Source organism: Triticum urartu, chromosome 3A (assembly GCF_056163025.1).
Source record: "Triticum urartu cultivar PI428250 chromosome 3A, HENAU_Tu73, whole genome shotgun sequence".
NCBI lineage: Eukaryota > Viridiplantae > Streptophyta > Magnoliopsida > Poales > Poaceae > Triticum > Triticum urartu.
Genome location: NC_141875.1, coordinates 25,640,953 through 25,660,896, shown reverse-complemented (window position 1 = coordinate 25,660,896; position 19,944 = coordinate 25,640,953). Strand labels below are relative to the sequence as shown.

Here is a 19,944-nt window from a genome sequence, read left to right as displayed (position 1 = left end):
TCTCTTCTTGCTGGAGGATCAAGCGGACCTCCTTGAAGGTGGGGTACGGCTTGAGCATGGGGATGAAGGACTGCTGCTTCTTGAATTGATCGCCGAGGCCTTGGAGGAGGGCGTTGATGAGAGTACAATCCTCGACGTGATCGCCAAGTTCACGGAGTTCATCGCCGATGGCCTTGATTCGCTGGCAGAAGATGGAGACTGGGGTGTCTCCCTGGACAGTGGTGCGTAGCTCAGTGTTGAGCGCGTTGATTCACGCGTCGGAGTTGTCCTGAAACAGCTGTTGAAGGGAGGCCCAGAGATCGACGGCGGTGGCGTCATCATCGGAGACCAGATTGAAAAGCTCCGTGGAGATGCGTGTGTAAATCCACTGGATGATGGCGAGATCATCTTTCACCCAGCGAGGATCGTCGGGCTGCGGCGGGTAGGAGGGATCAATGTGGTGGCGTAGGCCGCAGCGCCCGAGATGGATGATGAAGAGGTGGCGCCAATGGTAGTAGTTGTGGATGCCGAGGTCTAATGAGATCGGTATGAAGGGAGAGACGTCGGCAATGGTGTCGGCTAGGGAGAACATTGGGTTTGGAGCGGGAGGTGTTTGGGTAGTTGTAGAGGAGGAGGGCGAGGCACCGGCGGTGCGGAACTCGGCCATGGAGAAGAGGGGCCGAGTCGGCCGGGGTGACGGCGCGGGTGGCGGTGCCATACCAGGTGCGGAAAACCTAGGCGTCGGATACCATGATAGTTTGAGATATTGAAGAATAATTGTTGTATTGATTGCGGCCTCAAGGGCTGTTTATATAGATTATAAAGCTTGGGCTTCAAGACTAAACTAATAGAGATAGATTACAATACGAATAACCTTATATTCTAATAAAATGAAAAAGGGAAGTGATGTGCTGTCTATCGGAACGAACAGCAAAATGTGGGTCGCATACGGCGGGAGCACGGATGGACACACGAAAGGGGAACAGACAAGTCTCGTCCCCCATTGTGTTGCTCTGATCTGGGCCGTTACATGACCCCCTGGCGTCCTTACGCCACCGCTGGCTGTCCGGTTATGGTGTATTGCCCCCGAGTCAGAGTGCGCATGTCCATGCAGGTGCCGCCATGGCCCACGCAGAGCAGAGGAACAAGTGAGTACACCGCCTTTGATTAATCTGCTTGCTACAAATCGGCATATAATTAGTAGCTTGTTTAGATGGATATACATTTTATATCCTCATTCTAAAATTTCAGCCCCGTAATTAGAGCCTCAATCGCATTTATCCAGTTTTGGGGCGAAATTACACTCTGGAAGATCTTGCTACCTGTCTGCCATTTTTTTTGGGGAAATAGTTGTCTGCCTTTGGCATAAGATCCAAGAGAAAAGTATATTTTTGATCCTTTAATTTTTGTTAAAGTTTAGATTTAATCTCTCAACTTTAAAACCGGACAAGTTGCACCCGGAACTATTGAAACCAGATAAGTTAAGTCCGTCTCCTACCTGGAAGCGGTTTCACAATGACGTGGTTGTGGTTTTGACCGGGTCTGTGTCCACGTAGCATTCACTAGCGAATTTTCTTCTTCCTTCTCATTCCATCTCAGGTAGGCATTTCGCCGAGCTGTTGGCGCGCGTTCAGCAGCAAGAGAAGGACGTGGGCATGGAGGCCTCCGCCGAGGTGGCTCTGGTCCTTGGCGACGTCCGCAAGGCCGCTCCAGCGTGTGTTCCCTGCTGTGCTACCCGCGGCGCTGACGCCGAGCTCATGCCCTCACCTCGGTCTCGCTTCCTCTCCTCTACTCTCGCTCTCGCCACCCTGTCCAGAGCACGCCAACAGCCACAAGAAGCCAAGCGCAGCAGCAACGAAGCCGCTGGACCGCAGACCGTAGCTCCTTCTCCAGCCGCCACCGTCGGTCACGATGACCAGGAGAGTGGCACCGATGATGGAGCTCAGTGTGTGGACGAGTGCGGACAGCGGGCAGCCCAGCAGAGGGGCGCGTTGCTATAGAGTGCCCCGTTGTCGCTGTCATCGGAGCTTCAAGGTTGAGCATTGAGAAGAAGCAGGAGGTATGCGTCGCCCCCCAAGCCGGACTGCCCAAACGCATCCATGGCGAGTGCGGGGCACCATGGGAAGGCACCTGTGTGGTTGGTGTAGAGGCGGCGCCGAGGTAGCGCGGGAGCCCACGGCCGGCGCACCTTGTCCGCGGGAGGGGCTCGGCCGAAGACATCTCCAGCGGGACTCCGTCGCTGGACACAGGGCGCATGGCGGTGACCTGCTAGAGCAGAGATGCACTCACTTGGCGATGCTCGGTTCATCTGGGCGTCCTTTGGCAGGAACCGACGGTGATAGCAGAGGCCTAGGAGCAAACGGGGTAGCAGGATGCGGTTGCAAAGCAGCTAGTGGCCCAGGAGCGCAGGCGGCAGCACGAACGAGCAGCGCACACCAACTGGTCGACGAAATGCTAGCCTTAGGTAGGATGAAAATGGGAGAAGATGATCTGAGTAGGAGAGAGAGAAATTGCCAACTGGACTGCACTTGGTCAAAACCATGTTGACTTAACATGAATACCGCTTTGGCTGGGGTGAGGGACAAAATTTGTCTGGTTTGAAAAGTTCAGGGTGCAAGTTGTGTGGTTTTGAAATTCAAGGACCAAATTTAGACTCTGCCAAAAGTTGAGAGATGAAAAGTATACTTTTCTCAAGATCCAATAATTTTATCTGTTCCAACTTGGAAGGTGAAACACAAAACTCATCGGACACCTAAGAAAAAATTTGGTCTGAACTTCGTGCTATGCATACACCTAAAATACAGTGATCTCAGAAGTCTTCAGTTATCATCTGGTGAGTGGTACAACCTTGGTATGTGCTGGTCAAATATGACACGCATTTAGGTGCCCATCGGAGAAAAAAAATGGTTGGCGTTGACATCTCCATCTGCAAGCAAAAGTTTGTTCTCACCACTCCTATTGTGTGATGAACTCAATGGTATGACATTGTATCTCTTCTGTTCTTCACGCCCTTCCCAACAGCCAAGCTGAAAAATCATTATATGTTACTCTTTATAACCCACATCTAGTGATATAGTGATTATTTGCGAACATAGACAATAATTTTCATTAACAGAGCTTCAATTCAATAGACGTTTATCTGAGTTTTATTTAGAGAAAAGTATACTTTTCGTCCCTCAACTCTCGGTGAAGTTTAAATTTGGTCTTTCAACTTTGAAACCAGACAACTTGCACCCTCAACTAACGAAACCGGACAAGGTTCGTCCCTGGTCTTGATTTTGACCGGTTTTGGTGATAACTGACCCCGGTTTTGACCGGTGCTGACTCAAATTCGCGTAATTTTTTCATATCTGTGAACTTTTTTAAATTCACATACTCTTTTCAAATCCACATAGTTTTTCCAAGTTCAAGCAATTTTTTCAAAAATAAAAATATATTTTTCAAATATATGAACTATTTTGAATTTTTTTTCAAATTAGTCTATTTTTTCAAGTTCGTGTAATTTTATCAAATCCAAGTATTTCTTTTTCAAATCCATGAAGTGTTTTTGAAACTCGCGTACTTGTTTCAAATCTGCATACTTTGTAAAGTCCGTGTATTTTTTTTCCAAATCCGTGTTCCTTTTCTAATGCATGAACTTTGTTTGAAATTCAGATACTTGTTTCAAGTTGACATAATTTTTCAACTCCACACATTTTTTTTCTAATTTGGGTTAAAGAAATTCAAATCCGCGTACGTTTTCAAGTTCACATAAAATTTTCAAAAGCAAAAAAATGTACACGAATATGAATAAGTACATAAATTTTTAAAAATTACATGAATTTGAAAAAAACTACATGAACTTTAAAAAAGTATGCGGATTAAAAAAAGTTCGTGAACTTAGAAAAAGTCCGTGGATTTGGAAAAAGTACACAAATTTTTAAAAAGTTCACATATTTGAAAAAACTACCCGAATTTGAAAGCATTAAGAGGAATTGGAAAAGTACGTGAATTTGAGTCAGCACGGTCAAAACTGGGGTGGGACACCACCAAAACTGGTCAAAACCTTGACCACGGATGAATCTTGTGCAGTTTCATTAGTTAAGGATGCAAGTTGTCCGGTTTTGAAGTTAAGGGACCAAATCTAGACTTAACGAAGAATTGAGTGATGAAAAATATTTTTTTTTCTCTTTTATTTATAACCAGAGAAGCAAGGTTTAGGGATAGAGCCACCCTTTACTCTAGGTCATTCGTACACAGCACATGGAATATGCACATCAAACTAAAAAAATTCCCTTCTCTACAATATTAAAGCAATTGTTATTATTATTTTCATAGAAAATTGAAATTTCCTGTTAGTGTGCATTAGCAATTCCATAATGATTATGATTAAATGTCGAACTTAGTTGAGCCTCTTCAACTTGAATATACTCTAGTACAGGTTACCTTCTCAAAGAGGTGGAAATTGTTGTGTGCTTCCTGAATTCACAAGCCTTATCTCCTCGGATGTCATAGAGCTTACACTTTGTACGTTCATATTGTGAGCTGAATTTTCGCTGAAATTGGAGATAAGCAAGTAGGTCAAGTTATTAAAAATATTAAAAAAAAGAACTTCACCTAAAAAGGGAACACAAACGGATGTAGAAGTATCTTACAGTAGTCCACTGAAGTTTTGCTTCGGTGGCATGGCCATGTCATCTAAGCTTCTGTCAAACATTTCTAGAACTTTGGTTATAGTAGGACGATACACAGGTAATACTTGTATGCACCACAAGCCAATCAAGGTCATCTTTCTTGCAATTTCCTCAATATCACTTGTAACTTCACATGCTTCTAAGCCATCGTCTTGAGCAAAGTGATCATAAATCCAGTCTGGGAAATACTTTTCGCTCGATTTTTCAGCCACCGATTTCACATTTTTCCTGCCTCCAACCATCTCTAGCAACATCATTCCATAACTATATACATCTGACTTTGTTGAAACAAGTCCGAAGTTTCGTGAGTGAACTTCTGGAGCAATGAATCCAATTGTTCCTCTAGCATCAATCACTGGAAGTTTGCTCTCCTTGCTACGACACAGTTTAGCAAGACCAAAATCGGCAACCTTTGGGCAAAAATCCTTGTCTAGAAGGATATTTTGAGGCTTAATGTCAAAATGGACGATCCGTGTATTACAGCTATGGTGCAAATATTCCAGTCCACGAGCTATACCAATCGCTATTGCATAGAGCCTCTCCCATCCTAAAATTTCTTTTGGGTTCTCTGAGTAAATGTATCTATCCATGGAACCATTGCACATGTACTCATATATAAGAGCTCGTTTTGATCCCTCTAAACAAAATCCAAATAGGCTAACAATATTCACATGAGAAGTCCTGCCAATGCTCATAACCTCATTCAAAAACTCCTCCCCGTTTCCTTTGCAATCATACAAGAATTTGACAGCAACCAGACGACCATCATGTAGCTTTCCTTCGAAAACCACACCATAACCACCCTGACCAAGCTTTTTATTGTGAGAAGACGTTATCTTCATTACCTCCGAGTACATGTATCTTTTTGGAGCCAGTGCTCCATACGATGCCACTACTAGGGAAAAGTCTATACACAGAATCTTACCAGTAGCGCGTTATAAAATCAGGCGCTGCTGCTAAGTAGCAGTAGCGCGGGCTGTGGAAACTCGCTGCTGAAACAAGTTTATCAGTAGCGCGCGCACTCCAAGCGGCGCTACTGCTAAAATTCCCACGACGCCGCCGCGAGGCCAGTTATAGCAGCAGCGCATTAAAATAGACAGCGCTACTGCTACGTAACGTAGCAGCAGCGCATTCAGGCAATAATCGCTACTGCTAAATTTACTACAGATCTCACTAGCCTCATCCACAGATCACACTCACACACACTCGATCACGGTCTCCTCTTCACCCCCCGCGCCGCCGGTCCTCCCCCGTCGCCCCTCCCCCGATCTGCGCCGTTGTTGCCTCATCCTCCTCGCTGGACTCGATACCGGCCTCCTCCTCCGTCCTCCCTCCACTCGCCGCTGGTCGCCCCCTCCTCGCTCCGCCTTCCTCCTCGATCCGTCCTCCCTCCACTCGCGGCCGGCCGGCCCCTCCTCGCTCCGCCTTCCTCCTCCGTCCTACTATCTTCTCCCTCCTCGAGTCGCCCCTCCTTGTCCCTCCTCCCTGATACATTTTGATTTAGTAGGCTTTCATATGTAACATTTTGATTTAGTTGATTTAGTATGCTAGTGGATTTAGTATGCTAGTTGATTTAGTATGCTAATTGATTTAGTCGATTTAGTTGATATGATTCAGTTGATTTAGTAGGCTAGTTGATTTAGTTGATTTAGAACATTTTGATTTAGTTTATTTAGTAGGCTAGTTGATTTAGAACATTTTGATTTAGTAAAATGGCGCCACCACCAGCACCACTATGTCGACTGTGCAAGTCAAGGTGCGTCAGCAGCCTTGCAACTGGCAAGCTGTTCGGCATCTACTTCCATCTGAGTTTTCATCATGCGGCGGTAAGAAATTAGATGAAATGTAACAACTATTTTATTTTTAGTGTTGGCATTACTGCATTGTGTCATTTTGCTTTTCTTACACAGATCGTCCCATGCAATGTGAGGTTGAAATTCAACAAGCTGACAGGAGACACTGTGACATTTGAGGCTCCTGAGGGGGCGTACACTATGGAGGTCGAGAAAGGACGCAATATGTCGCAGATTGGAGGAGATGGATGGGCCCGTTTCCTCGCTCGCATGCGTCTTACTGGTGGTGAGTTGATCAGATTCTCCTTTAGAGCAGAAAGACCCAAGCTGATTGTTATTTATATCAACCTGGTGGAAGATGATGAAGATGACGAAGATGATGAAGATAATGAGGACCCACTCAATGAAGATGATGAGAACCCACTTCATGAAGCCATCATAGCTCAAAGAATGAGGCTGAGCGAGGAGGAGGTGTGCAACCTATGGGACATAATTCCGCCACGTGATGACTTTGTCGAGGTGCCATTCGTGACCCGCCTGACAAGTACCATGGTCGATCGGCATGAAATGGTATGTTATACGTACTGCATGTAGTAATTTGATGATATATATATGCTTTATTGTTATACTTACAAATGCAAATTATCCGATTATATGCTTAGTGAATCCGATGATATGCTTAGTGTAGAGTCCAATACATGCTTAGGCTATTTATTAATTGATATGTTTTTCTTATTCAGAGATTGCCAAAGAACCTATCTGTGAGTTGTGGTATCGAGCCTGATGAAGAAGGCTCAGTTGGACTACGCCTTACCGCAAGGGGCTCCGTCACCACATGTACTTACCGCATGGGCACATATGGTCGCACACACTTGAACTCGGTTGGGTGGAAGAGATTCCTCGTTGGCAAGAATCTTCGTGTTGGACAGGCCATCCTAATTACTATCAGGAACACCTACCGCCCAGGCTTGAGGATGATGATCATCGTCGATATCATCTGGAACTACATATGTGTATGTGGCTATATCATCTAGAACTACATATGATGATCGTCGTCGATATCATGTAGAACTACATATGATGATCGTCGTCGATGTCATCTAGAATTAAATATGATGATTGTCGTCGATGTCACCTTGTACTGCTTGAGGATGCATGTTGAGTATATATGAAATTGTTATCTAGTACTTCCTCGGTTCCAAATTACTCGTCGTGGTTTGAGTTCAAATTTGAACTAAAACCACGACTAGTAATTTCGAACCGAGGGAGTACTACCTAGTACCTATAATGCTTAATGAAATTGATATCTAGTAGTACCTAGTATTTGGAAATTGCAGTTTATCGAAGCCGGAATGGGGAAATGGTGAAAGATATAACAGTAGCGCTGGACCGGGAAATCGCTACAGCTAAGTAATAGCAGCGCGTTCCTGAAAAGCGCTGCTGCTATAGTCAATAGTGGTAGCGCGGGTACAGGCAGCGCTACTACTAAGAGTTAGCTGTAGCGCCTTCTTGGTTGCGCGGGTACCCGCGCTGCTGATAGGCCTAAAACCCGCGCTGCTGCTAGCCTTTTCCCTAGTAGTTTGCTATCATTGCCTTGTAATGCCTTTCTGTGCTGCTATTATTCTTTTTCCAGAGGAGAAACCAATTTCTTTTCCCCGTCATGTACCATATCAGCACATAAATACAAGGAAAGAGCAGTGCTGCAGCCGCTGATGCCAAAGCTGAGATTGAAGCAGACGTTTATTTTCTTTGTACCAGGAGTTATAAACTTATAATAGGGATATTTAGATCTCTTAGAACATCAATAATTTTAAATTCAAGTTAATTGCGCAAAACCACAAGTTTGGGGGTTAAGGTTTCACATGACCACACTTGCTTTCAGATTTTGATTCTAGAATCAACTTTCAGTGACTACAAAGATTATACATTTAAAGTTATTATTTCCTCATCGAAAATCACTATCAGTGAACTACTGATATTTAAATCCTTGCATATGAAAAGATGGCAAAAGTTTTGGCATACCTATTAGCATAATCTTCCTGCTAGTCCTCTTGTCACCTGGAATATAGTGTTACATTTATGAGTAAAAGCAATGTCGTGCAATAGACATTGGTTGTATTTCCAAATGAAAGAGGCAAACATAGTATATGAAATACATTGCAATATTGTGAAGGACAATATATAGAACATGGACTGGAAATGTGATTTTTTTTATTGAGCATCCATGTCGCTCAAATACAGGTTTAACAAAAAAAAGGGTTAGGCCTGTGTAGAGTATTAGCCAATATAAGCGATTTGATAAGCTGTGACTTATAAATTTATGTTTTAGTCATATTGCAATGAACAGCACATCTCACTCTGCATAGCAATTAGTGGGAACATATGTGCCCTGTTAAACAAAATCTGCAAATTTCCTCTGTACCAGCATGATCTCAGTGCACCAAAAGCGAAGAGTACTTGTGTAGGGTACAGAACTTGACCGGTGATACAGGTTCTGTTAAATCGCACTACTTAGTACATTTCAGTATGCATAGAGTAGTAATTAGTAGGTACGCGCATGTTGTGTACATTTTTCCTATAAATCTCTCCTCTATACCAGAACTTACCCAGTGTGCCAAAATTGAACTAGGAGCGTGTTGTCGTTTAACAAGTATATGAATTTGGATGGAAGAAATTTGGAACAGCAACGACTACAAGCTGATTGTGGACATCGGAAAGGTTGGAGACAGATCTGGCCATCAATTGCACTTTGGGCGGGCAATGATTTTTCAAAAGACAAAAAGATGGAGGTGGAAGACAGCTAGCTAGAGTCGGAATTGCATAGATAATGATTTTTTTTAAAATAGTTCAGCAGAACCCAAGGGAGACTTCACCAATGAGGTGCAATGCGATGTAACTGTGGACTGTGGACTAGAGATGGACCGGAGGACCGAGTATGATCTACAGACAGCAGCACCATGGTACGCTCCTGTCGTGTATTTCACTCTCAGCATTTACTTTAAAAAATCGGTATTTCATGTTTCCTGACATGGTACTATGGTAGTAATGCAGACCATGACTCCATGAGTACCAGTAATTAGTCGTGGTTGAGCTATTACAGGTAATAAGTGAGTAACATGATTGCTTGGTTGATTCAGTTAGGAAATCAAAGCAAACCAGGCACTGCTCGTCCTAGCTTATCTAGCTAGCTAGCTACAAACTTGATTAAAATATGAGCTGACAGGTGAACTTACGTGCAGGGTGAGGAGGTTCATCCCATGTCAAGAGGAAGCCATGGCTGACGAGCCGCTCATAGTCGCTCGCGTTCGCACCTGCCGACGAGGCCGGCACCGGTACGACGATAGCAGCGCAGCCCTCCAAAGCGTAGGGAGCGTAGTACCCTGTGGCGTCGTGAGGTACGCCCGCGCGGACAAGCATCGCCCACTCGTTCCCGCACCTCACTCTCATCTGTGCCAGCTCTTTGTCCCGACGTGCCGCGGACGCTGATCCGTCCTCTTCGGTGAAGTTGTAGAAGATGAGGTTCATGTTGACGGGGTCGATCCTGAACGGGCGGTTCAGCTTGACTGAGGTGTTATAGAATGATCCACAGTAGCTTTGGGCGGCATGAAACGCGACCAGCTTGCCCAAATCAACCGCATAGAATAGAAGCTGCGTTCCTCGTAAGAGATATTAAGGATCTCAAAGCCGGTGTTGAAGGGTACAGAGCTCCGCAGAGTGGGATAACTGTTGTTGTTGTTGGTACAAGCGACATCGAAGTCCGGGTAGGGATCTGCAGAACTGCATGATTTTCCCCTCTCTTGGTCAGTGAGCCAGAAAGGATCGGAGATGCTGACGTTGCCGCACTTCTTGGCCGAGCAGCCTCCTCCGTGCTGGTCCTCAGCCACCACGAGCATCAGTGGCAGCCACCACACCCCGGCCAAGACCAACAACACCCAGCTCATAGTCATCGGAGAATGAGCCTTGAAACAAAGGGGAGCAAACTGAATCGGTGATCATGCATGGGCATGGGCTGTGGTGAGATACGAGAAGGAAATAATGTGGCTAGGAAGAACGAATGATGTATGGTTGGGCGATGGAGTCCTTTGGCAGTCGTCACACAGGAACTCAACTCCCCGAGTATCCCAGTTGAGGGGGCAAGGGAAGAGTGGGATGGAATTATGAATGGCCGCAGGACTTTTCAGACATCTCCATATCGCCGTGGTTGCTGCCGCTGGCGTCGTCGTATGGTGCAGCAAGAAGCATGTTGTTGCTAGGAAAGAGAGGAGGGCTTGGATGCATCCCGCTGTTCGATCCATCGATACGTGGGTGGCTTGTGGCCATACGGCTCAAACCTCAAGCTGCAAGGGATAATATCTTATCACAAGAGAGAAGAATGGAAGATTTATGAATGGTTGGTGTTAGCCAACTACTTTGACTTGTATGTATTTACTTCTCCATACGCACTAGAGAGTTAACATCCAAATGTCTCGATCCATATGCTTTTTTTTGGGTATAATATATGTCTTATTAATAAAATAAAGATTCAGTTATAAGCCACGTAAACATCAACATTACATGTCTGAAAAGATAGGATAATCATATTCAAAAAAACCAGCGCATGTCCCTCTCCACTAAGGGAAAGGAGACATATCACCTTTTCACCCGAGCTCGACGCGGCTCCATCGCTAATCAACAGCTTTACGGACCTCTAAAGTAGTTTGCCTGAAGCAAAACAATTATTGTTGAAAGAATCAGACCGGGGCAACGTGTTCCTGGACACGCCATCAAACTTCAGAACTGACACCCTCGCACGACTACGGCGTCGGACAATGAAACCAGAACTGTCAGCCTCCAACCGCAGGCCCAACACAAAATGCACCATCTTCGAGCTGTCACTTGCGTAGACATCCGTCTGCGCGTACTCCTGGATGACAAAACCTCCCTGCTCCATCATGACATTGAAGACAACGCCGCAGTAACAGGGACAGAGCAGAAGGCGAGACACACCTGATAGAGTTGTCGCCGCCTCGCCGACACCATCCATGAACCCTAACGCCGCCGATCTGAAGGATCGACAAATATACGATGGCATCAACACCGAGACGGCGCCATGAAGAACACTGCCAGTGTGGGAGTGAAGTTGAGGCAAATTTATTCGTCTGAGTGCGGCTCCCACCACCCCAACGACGCACTACGACCTACAAATCCGAACCCTAACTATAGAGCAGGAACAGGGTCCCCCTTCCCTCCTGTCGCCGGAGCAGCAACATGAGGGAAAGGGGGCCAGCGCCCTCGCAGTGGAGATCGGTGGAAAAAGGGATCGCCTCCCTGGTCGCCTCCTGGCGGCGGCTAGGGTACGAAAAACGTTTCGCTGGAATCTCCTTCTACGCTACGAGCTGAGAGATCGACCAAAACGTACTCGATCGATATGCTTAGTTGGTGCAAAGTTCCACAGTTTTATCTCTTACGTATTTTTACCGTAGAATGCGTTGATATGTTTGGAGCAAGGAACTCGAGGCACGGAGCGTTGTCACTGTCTGTCGATACAGGGGCTGTTCTGAACTCCTCTGGCTTATGAAAACTTCACATATCCAGCTTCTTCTCCTCGCTTCTAACTCCACCTAGCGATCGCAGGAGCGTTCGGGAGCATCGGCAGCTTCTCCCAGTGCTGCAGCCCAGCTGGGAGCTTGGTGGGCCAGTTTGGGCCAGTTGGAGGCAGCCCAGCTTGGGCTATTGATCTGTTCCAGCGAGCATACCGGTTCGATCTGAAGGCACTTGGCGGCGGCAGTTGGATGTAAAAAGGGCGAACTCCAGATTCCAAGTTTTGGTGGAGCTGGGCCGCCGTCGCTCCTCGTTTTTGCACTGGCCTCGGCCTTAGCTTCCGGAAGCCAGCTTCTCGCTGATATATCGTTCGGCTCGGCTCCCGCTTCAGGAATTTGTGAAGCATGAAGTGGGAGGAGATCCGAACACGCCCACAGTCCCATACATTTTTCAAACTAGTGTGGTGGTGCCTTATTTTGTGTGTTTATTAACTAGGTATGTCCATTTGGATACAAGAAATTTGAAACAGCAACAATGGCAAGCCGGTTTGGCACATCCGAACGGTAAGAGATAGATTTGCGATGAATTGTGTTTATGATGTATGCGAAGCAGAAGGGAAATAGATGAACGGCGGATATTGACTGGTCGAGTTACACCATTTATAGATTACTAGTTGATGCCCCGCGCGTTGCTGCGGAAATTTCTTGTAGATTTCTAAGTAACATCCGCATGAAAAATAAGTTCACAATGTGAATCAATAATACTCCCTCTGTTCAGTTTTATAAGACCTTCAAGACATTTCATACAATGTGCAAAACAACCCAATTTGAGTTGTCTGAAACGACTTACAAAAGTGAACGGAGAGAGTATTATATTTCATATAGGTAATGATAAGCCACAATATGATAGCCTTCATATAGAGACAATGATTCAAATAATTAGTGGTATAATATATATCCGTATTGATTTACCACCAACGGTGGCGAGCAATTGAACCCCGATAGAAACAACCGGGAGGGACTTTTTATTTTGACATCAACAATCGGCAAGGACTTGACATAGAGCAAGCTAAGGAATATTTTCAATACCATGGTCAATTAATATAATTAGACACCATGAAATTGGGCAAAGTAATGATCGGACCAATTGTAATAGACCAAGAAACCACAGAGCAGGAGCCAGTGAAAGTAGCTACCTACATATTGAGACAGTGGACATAGAGCAAATAAAATGACCTGCCAAAGGCCATGATATCACCGGACAATCATTGGCACCTGCAGAATAACACACATACACAGAGGAACTTTGATAGCTACCTTGAGGATGCAGGCGATGTGTGTGGACATTGGAAACTTTAAATTAGCCCCATCAAGGTTGTTAATTATCTAGGCGGATGTGAGCAGGAAGTAGTGATGAGGTTGGTATGGAGAAGCTGCACTTTTTTTTTGCAACTAAGATCAAACATCTAATGACTAATGGTGTATTGTCTATTCATCTATTCATGTAGGAAGCGACTGGATCCAGTGTGTGCAACTCCAAGCAGGACCTGGGCGATGTTCTTCACCGAAGAAGCTGCTGCCTGGTACGACGCGATTAAAAGCAGCGGACAACACGGCTTGGATCTCGCAGGCGGCAACAACAACAGATTCGTATCTGGCTTCAAACGACGGCGCTTTGTCAGGCTGGCCCAGTCGGCGACATCGCTGCTCACAACGGATGCGGCGACTAACCCGCACGCCCGAGGCCCTCGGCCACGAGGCCGCTCGTCCTGACACGGCATCGCAGCACGACGTTGTGTGGCGTCGTCAGCAGCGCGCGTTGCTGTGGGCCTGTGGCGGACGACGCCCTTCGGCTTGACCAAATTCGCGCGGCGTCATGGCCCATGACGCCGCTCGTCCGGGCACGGCATTGTAGCGTGACCTTGCGTGGCGTCGTTGTTGGCGCACGACGGCATGTGTCGAAGCCCTTCGGCTTGACCTGTCGCTGCTCGCCGGCGAGCCTGACCACGGAGGCGGCCAAGCTTCCAGCATGGAAACACCCGATGCTACGGCTCCCGACCGGTCCTCCGCGACGACACCCTCTGCCGTGCATGTGTTGTGCGTAGGCTGCACAGACAGCACTTCTTAAAGGGGAGATGCATATGTTTCTTTTGCAAGACAGTAGTGGGGATTGATGGGGATTGAAGAAGGTCAAGAAGGAGACGGGATACGGGGAGAAGCAAGAGGCAGCGACGGAGATCTGGAGAAAGAAACAACGCTGCCTTGGAGAATATATTGGCCCCTTCAATGGGGAATCGATTGTGGAACAAAACCGTCGTGGAGAAGAAGAAGAGATCGGCCAGAGCAGTGGGCCTTCAATTCGGGGGAAAATGAAGCGTTCTGCGGTGAAAAGAACGGGAAAATGAAGCGTTCTGCGGTGAAGAACTAAGCAGCTAGAAATATAAATAGAAATTAAATCAAAGGAATAGGAAGTGTATATGGAATTGATGACGTGGCTACACTGCTGAGTTGGACCGAGTTGAAAGGCTGCATGTGGATTGCCATGTGGATAGCTCGCATGTCAAGAGAAATGAGGTAGTGGGGTGCTTCTATTTAGATATAGTAGATTAGTTAAGCAAAACACCATGGACATGTATTGACCAATGAGCTAGGATGTGAGTGTACGTCCGCCGTGGACTAAGGGCAACTCTAACCGATTCTCTATCCGGCTATAAGGGAGGATAAATTCGGTTTTACTCCTCTATATGCCACACCTAGCCGGTCCCCTAAACCTAATAGAGGAGAATAATTTATACTCCGGCGTCTATCCCATTGCTAAACATACTCCGTCTCGATGCAGCCGAGGATAAATTTTCTTCATGCAAAAACCTCCTTGTGCCCAGCCGGCCACTCGCATCAAGCTCCCTTGTCGATGGCGGCGACCTCCAACCTCGCCGGTGACCTTGACGACGTACAGAATCCTCGCAGAAGGCAGCGTCAGTCGCTGCAGGCCGGAAGCTGAGGCAGTACGAGGCCAACCACCGCCTGTCAGTGTCGGAAACGTCGCAGCTTCGCGAGGCCATGGCGCAGCTTCAGTCCGGCCGCAATGGTGACCACTGGGTGTGCAGGTATGTGGTCTGGTTGCCCATCCAAGGCCGTCCGCTTCGGGTCCAGCTCCAAGGAGAGCCCCGTGAGTGCACGCTGTTGCTGCTGTCCGTTGCACCTCCCGCCGGTGCATGCTGCTGCTTCTGCTGCGCGTCGCCTCTGGTTCTTGGTGCTCACCGCTGCTCCTCCCCGCTGCATCATGCTGCTGCTCGCTGCCGCTGGTTCACAGGTGGCTCTACAGCGACCCCAACGCCGCCCTCCATCCTCGTCGAGCACAACCGCCACAACTGACACCAGCGTTTCCGTCGTGGCCACCGTCATCACGGGCAGTCATGACAAATATTCGACGGAATGCATAAACCACAAAAAATAACTTTACTCCGCTAACTTTAGAGGATTGGCTAGAACCGAGTAAAACTTAGTGGAGTAAATATACTCTACTAAGGTTTACACGGTCGTATCCTCCTCTATTTTTTAGGGATCGGTTAGAGTTGCCCTAAGAGCGTCTTCAGTATATCCCTGAAAATTTAGGCCCTTATATGATCCCTTATAACTTAACTCCTTATATTTGCTCTGCTAAAAAAATACGGTTCCAACTAAACCCTCAAAGTTAACTTCTCAAATGAGCTATACCCCACATGGAAGCCTCTCTCCCTCCCTTCTACCTTCTTCCTACCTCCTTCTAGGTAGTCAACGATGACTTCTCGCCACTAGATTATATCCATGAGCTAGCTAGAAACCAAGGATAGATTCTCCGGAAAAGTAATTTGATAGAATCTCACCGTGCGCGAGCGTGTGACGAAATAGTCAAGAAAGTAGACGAAATTCTTCCTCCATGAGCAATGGCTTGGCGTTTCTTTGTTTCAATGGGTGTTCCATTCATGCTTCTCCTCGTGGTGTGATGGTGTGGTCCAGAACACAAGCATTCATCGGAATCGGCGATGGCGGCCGGCAGCCACTTTTCACTCTTGCAAGCGACTTTTCCTCTGTGTAGGCCTTCCTCCGCGCGTGTTGCACCTTTCGGTGTGACCAGGGATGATGTGAGAACCGCTGCCGGGCTAGGGATGGCGAGGAGGAGCATCGATGTGGCTGGAGATGAAGAAAAGGGCGACAAAATAAAGAAAAAAGATTACTGGAATTTGGCATCCGGAGGTCGTTGGGCTGCGGGGTGTCGACCAGCGTGCAAGGTGGTCGTCAGAGGCAAGGAGTACAACGCGAGAGTGGATGCGGCCGAGCAGGGGAGAGCGGTGGGCGTGAGTTGAGGGAAAAAACTATACTCACCGCGGCTGCGGCAGAGTAAATATAAAAGGCCGAGCAGCCGCGTTGCACAAATTTTACTCTAAAAAGGATAAAGGATCGGCTAGGTGTGGTTTAGCCCCTCGAAACCAAATCTACTTCGTCTAACAAGATTTTACTTTAGGACTTTTATAACTACCAAATGTTCAGATTTTAGCAATAGATAAGAACGATCCGTATTTCACTCTAATTATACATATGCATGCATTAGAATGACTAATTTTCTTTTCAGGGGCACTCCTCCCTCTAATTATATGCATATATGCATTAAAAGACAAAGTTGATGTCATCCTAGATTTTTTTCTTTTTTTTTCAAATTTCAAAATGTTTTGTAGTTTAAACCATCGCTCCGATTGAAAACCGTCTTTACAAAAATAATCGTCTCGACGACATCTTCAAAACTAGATTCCATATTGATATGTTCTGATGACTTTGTTTTGGACCAAAAGTTATCACATCTGGGCTACGTAAGTTATCATGTCTGTCATATATAAGTTACCGTGTCATTTACACAAAAGTTTTTGGGTATGTTTTCAACAAACTTTTATCGCAGGGTCAAAACGTGATTATGATGCTTGCAGTAAGTTATCAGCTTTCTTGTGTATATTACCATATTGCATAAAAGTTATCGGGATATGTTTTTCAACAATTTTCATTCGCTCGGTCAAGAAATTACCACGATATTTGTATATGAGTTATCAGCTCTCTTGTGCGTGTATTATCATGTTGTCTACACTTGAATTACTGGGAGTATTTTTCAACAACATTTTTCCCTGGTCAAAAAGTTACCACGTCTGGATTAAGTTAGTTATCAGCTCTGTTGTATGTATATTACCATGTTATTTACACACAAGTTATCAGGGTATGTTTTCAACAAAATTTTATCCCGGGGTCAAAAGTTACCGTGGAGTTTGTATTGAGTTATCAACTTTATTGTGTGTATAATATCGTGTTATTTGCAACAAAGTATCGGAAATATATTTTTCAACAAATCCCTCCCCCCACCCCTGGTTCACCTAAGTATCAGGTATGCAGTGCTTCTATTACCATGAATATATTTTTCAACATTTTTTCTCAGGGTCCAAGTTATCATGGTGTCTAAGTTATCATGTTTATACAAAAGTTACCGGACCGGGGTACATTTTTGATAACTTTTTTCCTTCAGGTCAAAGTTGCCGTGGTGTTTGTGCCTAAGTTATCAGGGTTGCCATGCAAATATTACCATGTTGTTTACACATAAATTACCGGGGAGATGTTTCAATAATTTTTTCACCCCCGGTCGAAGTTATCATGACATTTAGACGTAAGTTATCGGCTCCCGGTGCACAAATTACCATGCCATTTGCACAGAAGTTATCAAGGTATGTTTCAACCCAAAATATCCCTCAAGTGAAGTTGCCATGATATTTGTAGGTAAGTTTGTGGAGACATTATCCTTGTCATCTTTGAAACAATTTTACGCAGGCACTGTCATACCTATAAGTTTTTGTACTAATAAAATAGAGATAAAAAGTCAACTACAAAGACAAAAACTTAGCAGAGAAAAGTTGGTTGTTGGGTCAACACTTGTTGCTTACAAGGAGACGGGTTCGAAAACCCATATGTGTGTCTTTTCCTCGATCAGAACTATTTGCGGCAAAAAAAATCGACACACAAACTCAAGTGCAAAAAATTTGTTTACCTAAACAAAAGATAAACATGGTGAGTTGGTTGTTGGGTTAGTTTAGTTACCAAACAACCAGGGTTAAAACCCCACTCAATGCATGATTTTTTATCGCTCTAAAAATTACAATGTTCATAAAATCCGAACATTTGGAATTTACAATTTCCCTTTACATTAAGGATAGGCTAGGTGCGGTTTGGCTTCTCAAAACCAAAATTTACTCTAACCGGATTTGAGAGGTCGCTAGTGATGGATTGGGGGACTGAATTCCAGCTGTACGTTCCTGTCGTACATTTCACTCACAACATTTTGCTTGTAAAAATCGGTATTTCAAGTTTCTTGACATGGTTAATTGTTAAAATAATGCAATCCATGAGTACTACTAGTAACTAGTGGTGGTTGAGCTATTACGAGTAATAAGTGAGTGACATGATTGACTGCTTGGTTTCTAAATAAAGGGACTGCCATTCGAGCTTGATTAAAGGTGATTTAGCAGGTGAACTTACGTGCAGGGGGTGCACCCCATGTCAAGAGGAAGCCATCATTGATGAGCTGCTCGTAGTCTCTCGCATTTGGCTCACCGGACGACGTGCCCAACACCGGCATGAGGGCGGCGATGCAGCCGTGTATAGCGTAGCCGTTGTAGTCGCTTGTCTCATCGTTACGCACTCCCGTGCGAACAAGCACCTTGCTCTCGTTCCCGCACTTCATCGTGGTCTGCACAAGCTCTGTGTCCCGAGGTTTAACAGCTGATTCTGCGGCCTCCTCCATACAGTTGTACAAGATGAGGTTCAGATTGGCGGGGCTGATGCTGAACGGGACGCCGAGTTTTGCCGAGGTGTTCCAGATCCTTACTCCGCAGCTGTCAGAGGCGTTCAGCAAGTACTTCTTGGCTCTATCAGCCACTCGCAAAGTGTATTGTTCGTACGAGATGTCAATGATTTCGAAGCCTTGACCCGAGGGTACAGAGCTCCATAGGGCCTCATTCGGTTTGGAGGATTTTTATAGGAAAAACATGGGAACAAGGATTTCAGAGGAAAATTTCCTATATATGCATTCGGTTTGTAGGAAATGCGTAAAGGAATTTCATAGGAATACTATTCATTTCCTATGCTTTTGGAGGAAACTACACATCCACTCAAAGCTCATTTTGTGCGTAGAACGAGGCAAGTCAATTCCTTAGGGTGGCAAGTGCCATCCTATCAAATTCCTATACTACTCCAAATTCCTACGTTTAGATTTCCTCCAAACCGAATGAGCCCTAGAATTGGAGTGTTCCAGAGCAAGCGACCTCGAAGTCCGGGGAACCACATGGTCTTCCCGTCTCCCAGTTGGTGAGCCAGAATGGGTCGGAGATGTTCAAATTGCCACATGTCTTGGGCGAGCCCGAGCAGCCTTCTCCTTGCTTCTGCTCAGCCGCCATGAGCATCAGTGGCAGCCACCATGCCCCGGCGAACATTAAGAACCAGCAGGTCACAGCCATCGGCAGATAAGCCTTGAAATATTTGTCAGCAACAACCAGATGGGGCAAACTGAATCAGCGATCATGCATGGGCTGTGAGGAGATATGAGAGAGAATAATGTGGCCAATAATGAATGGCATACGGTTGGCTGAGGACCTGGCCAATTCCTTTAGTACCCCAATTGACGGGCAAGGGGGACCTGGGACAAAACTATGGGTGGCTGAGGACTTTTCAGCTGTGTCCAACCTGTGTAAGGACCATGTATGGTCTCGGATGAAGAGAGGTGCAAAAAGCTATGGATGCCGTGAGCTATGGGGCAGGTGCACATACTAGCACAGTTCCAGCCGGACGGAGAGGAGTGCTCGTGGCAACGGGGGATGCATCTTGGTTGGCCGTGGTGTTGCGTTGCGTTGAGTGGACAAGGCACGTCGGCGGGGTTGTGTTGGTTTGATTTCGTGCATGCGTGCGTGCTGA

General features: G+C 45.9%; 2 protein-coding genes across 2 annotated transcripts; both read right to left on the bottom strand.

Moving 5' to 3' along the window:
- Positions 1-250: 250 nt before the first annotated feature.
- LOC147978082 (uncharacterized) lies at positions 251-646 on the bottom strand. The gene has a single exon (XM_087514639.1). The coding sequence runs from the start codon at positions 644-646 to the stop codon at positions 251-253; it is 396 nt and encodes a 131-aa protein (XP_087370765.1).
- Positions 647-1,967: 1,321 nt separating this feature from the next.
- Positions 1,968-19,585, bottom strand: LOC147978081 (LEAF RUST 10 DISEASE-RESISTANCE LOCUS RECEPTOR-LIKE PROTEIN KINASE-like 2.4). Its single transcript, XM_087546125.1, has 8 exons — positions 19,273-19,585; positions 18,518-18,986; positions 16,097-16,106; positions 8,468-8,503; positions 8,030-8,166; positions 4,614-5,542; positions 4,405-4,514; positions 1,968-3,005 (listed from the first exon to the last, which is right to left on the bottom strand). Exons 1-7 carry the CDS (start codon positions 19,488-19,490, stop codon positions 4,409-4,411), a joined length of 1,905 nt encoding a protein of 634 aa, XP_087402251.1. The 5' UTR covers positions 19,491-19,585; the 3' UTR covers positions 1,968-3,005; positions 4,405-4,408.
- Positions 19,586-19,944: the final 359 nt, after the last annotated feature.

What these genes read in the sequence shown, in the direction of transcription:
- LOC147978082 (XM_087514639.1), bottom strand. Translation starts at nt 646, where the DNA reads ATGGCCGAGTTCCGCACCGCCGGTGCCTCGCCCTCCTCCTCTACAACT.
- LOC147978081 (XM_087546125.1), bottom strand. Translation starts at nt 19,490, where the DNA reads ATGGCTGTGACCTGCTGGTTCTTAATGTTCGCCGGGGCATGGTGGCTG. An exon ending in TGCTCTGGAACACTCCAATT is followed by an intron (nt 18,987 to 19,272) that starts CTAGGGCTCATT and finishes ACCGAATGAGGC; the next exon opens with CCTATGGAGCTCTGTACCCT. An exon ending in CAGGAAGATTATGCTAATAG is followed by an intron (nt 8,167 to 8,467) that starts GTATGCCAAAAC and finishes CTTCAATCTCAG; the next exon opens with CTTTGGCATCAGCGGCTGCA.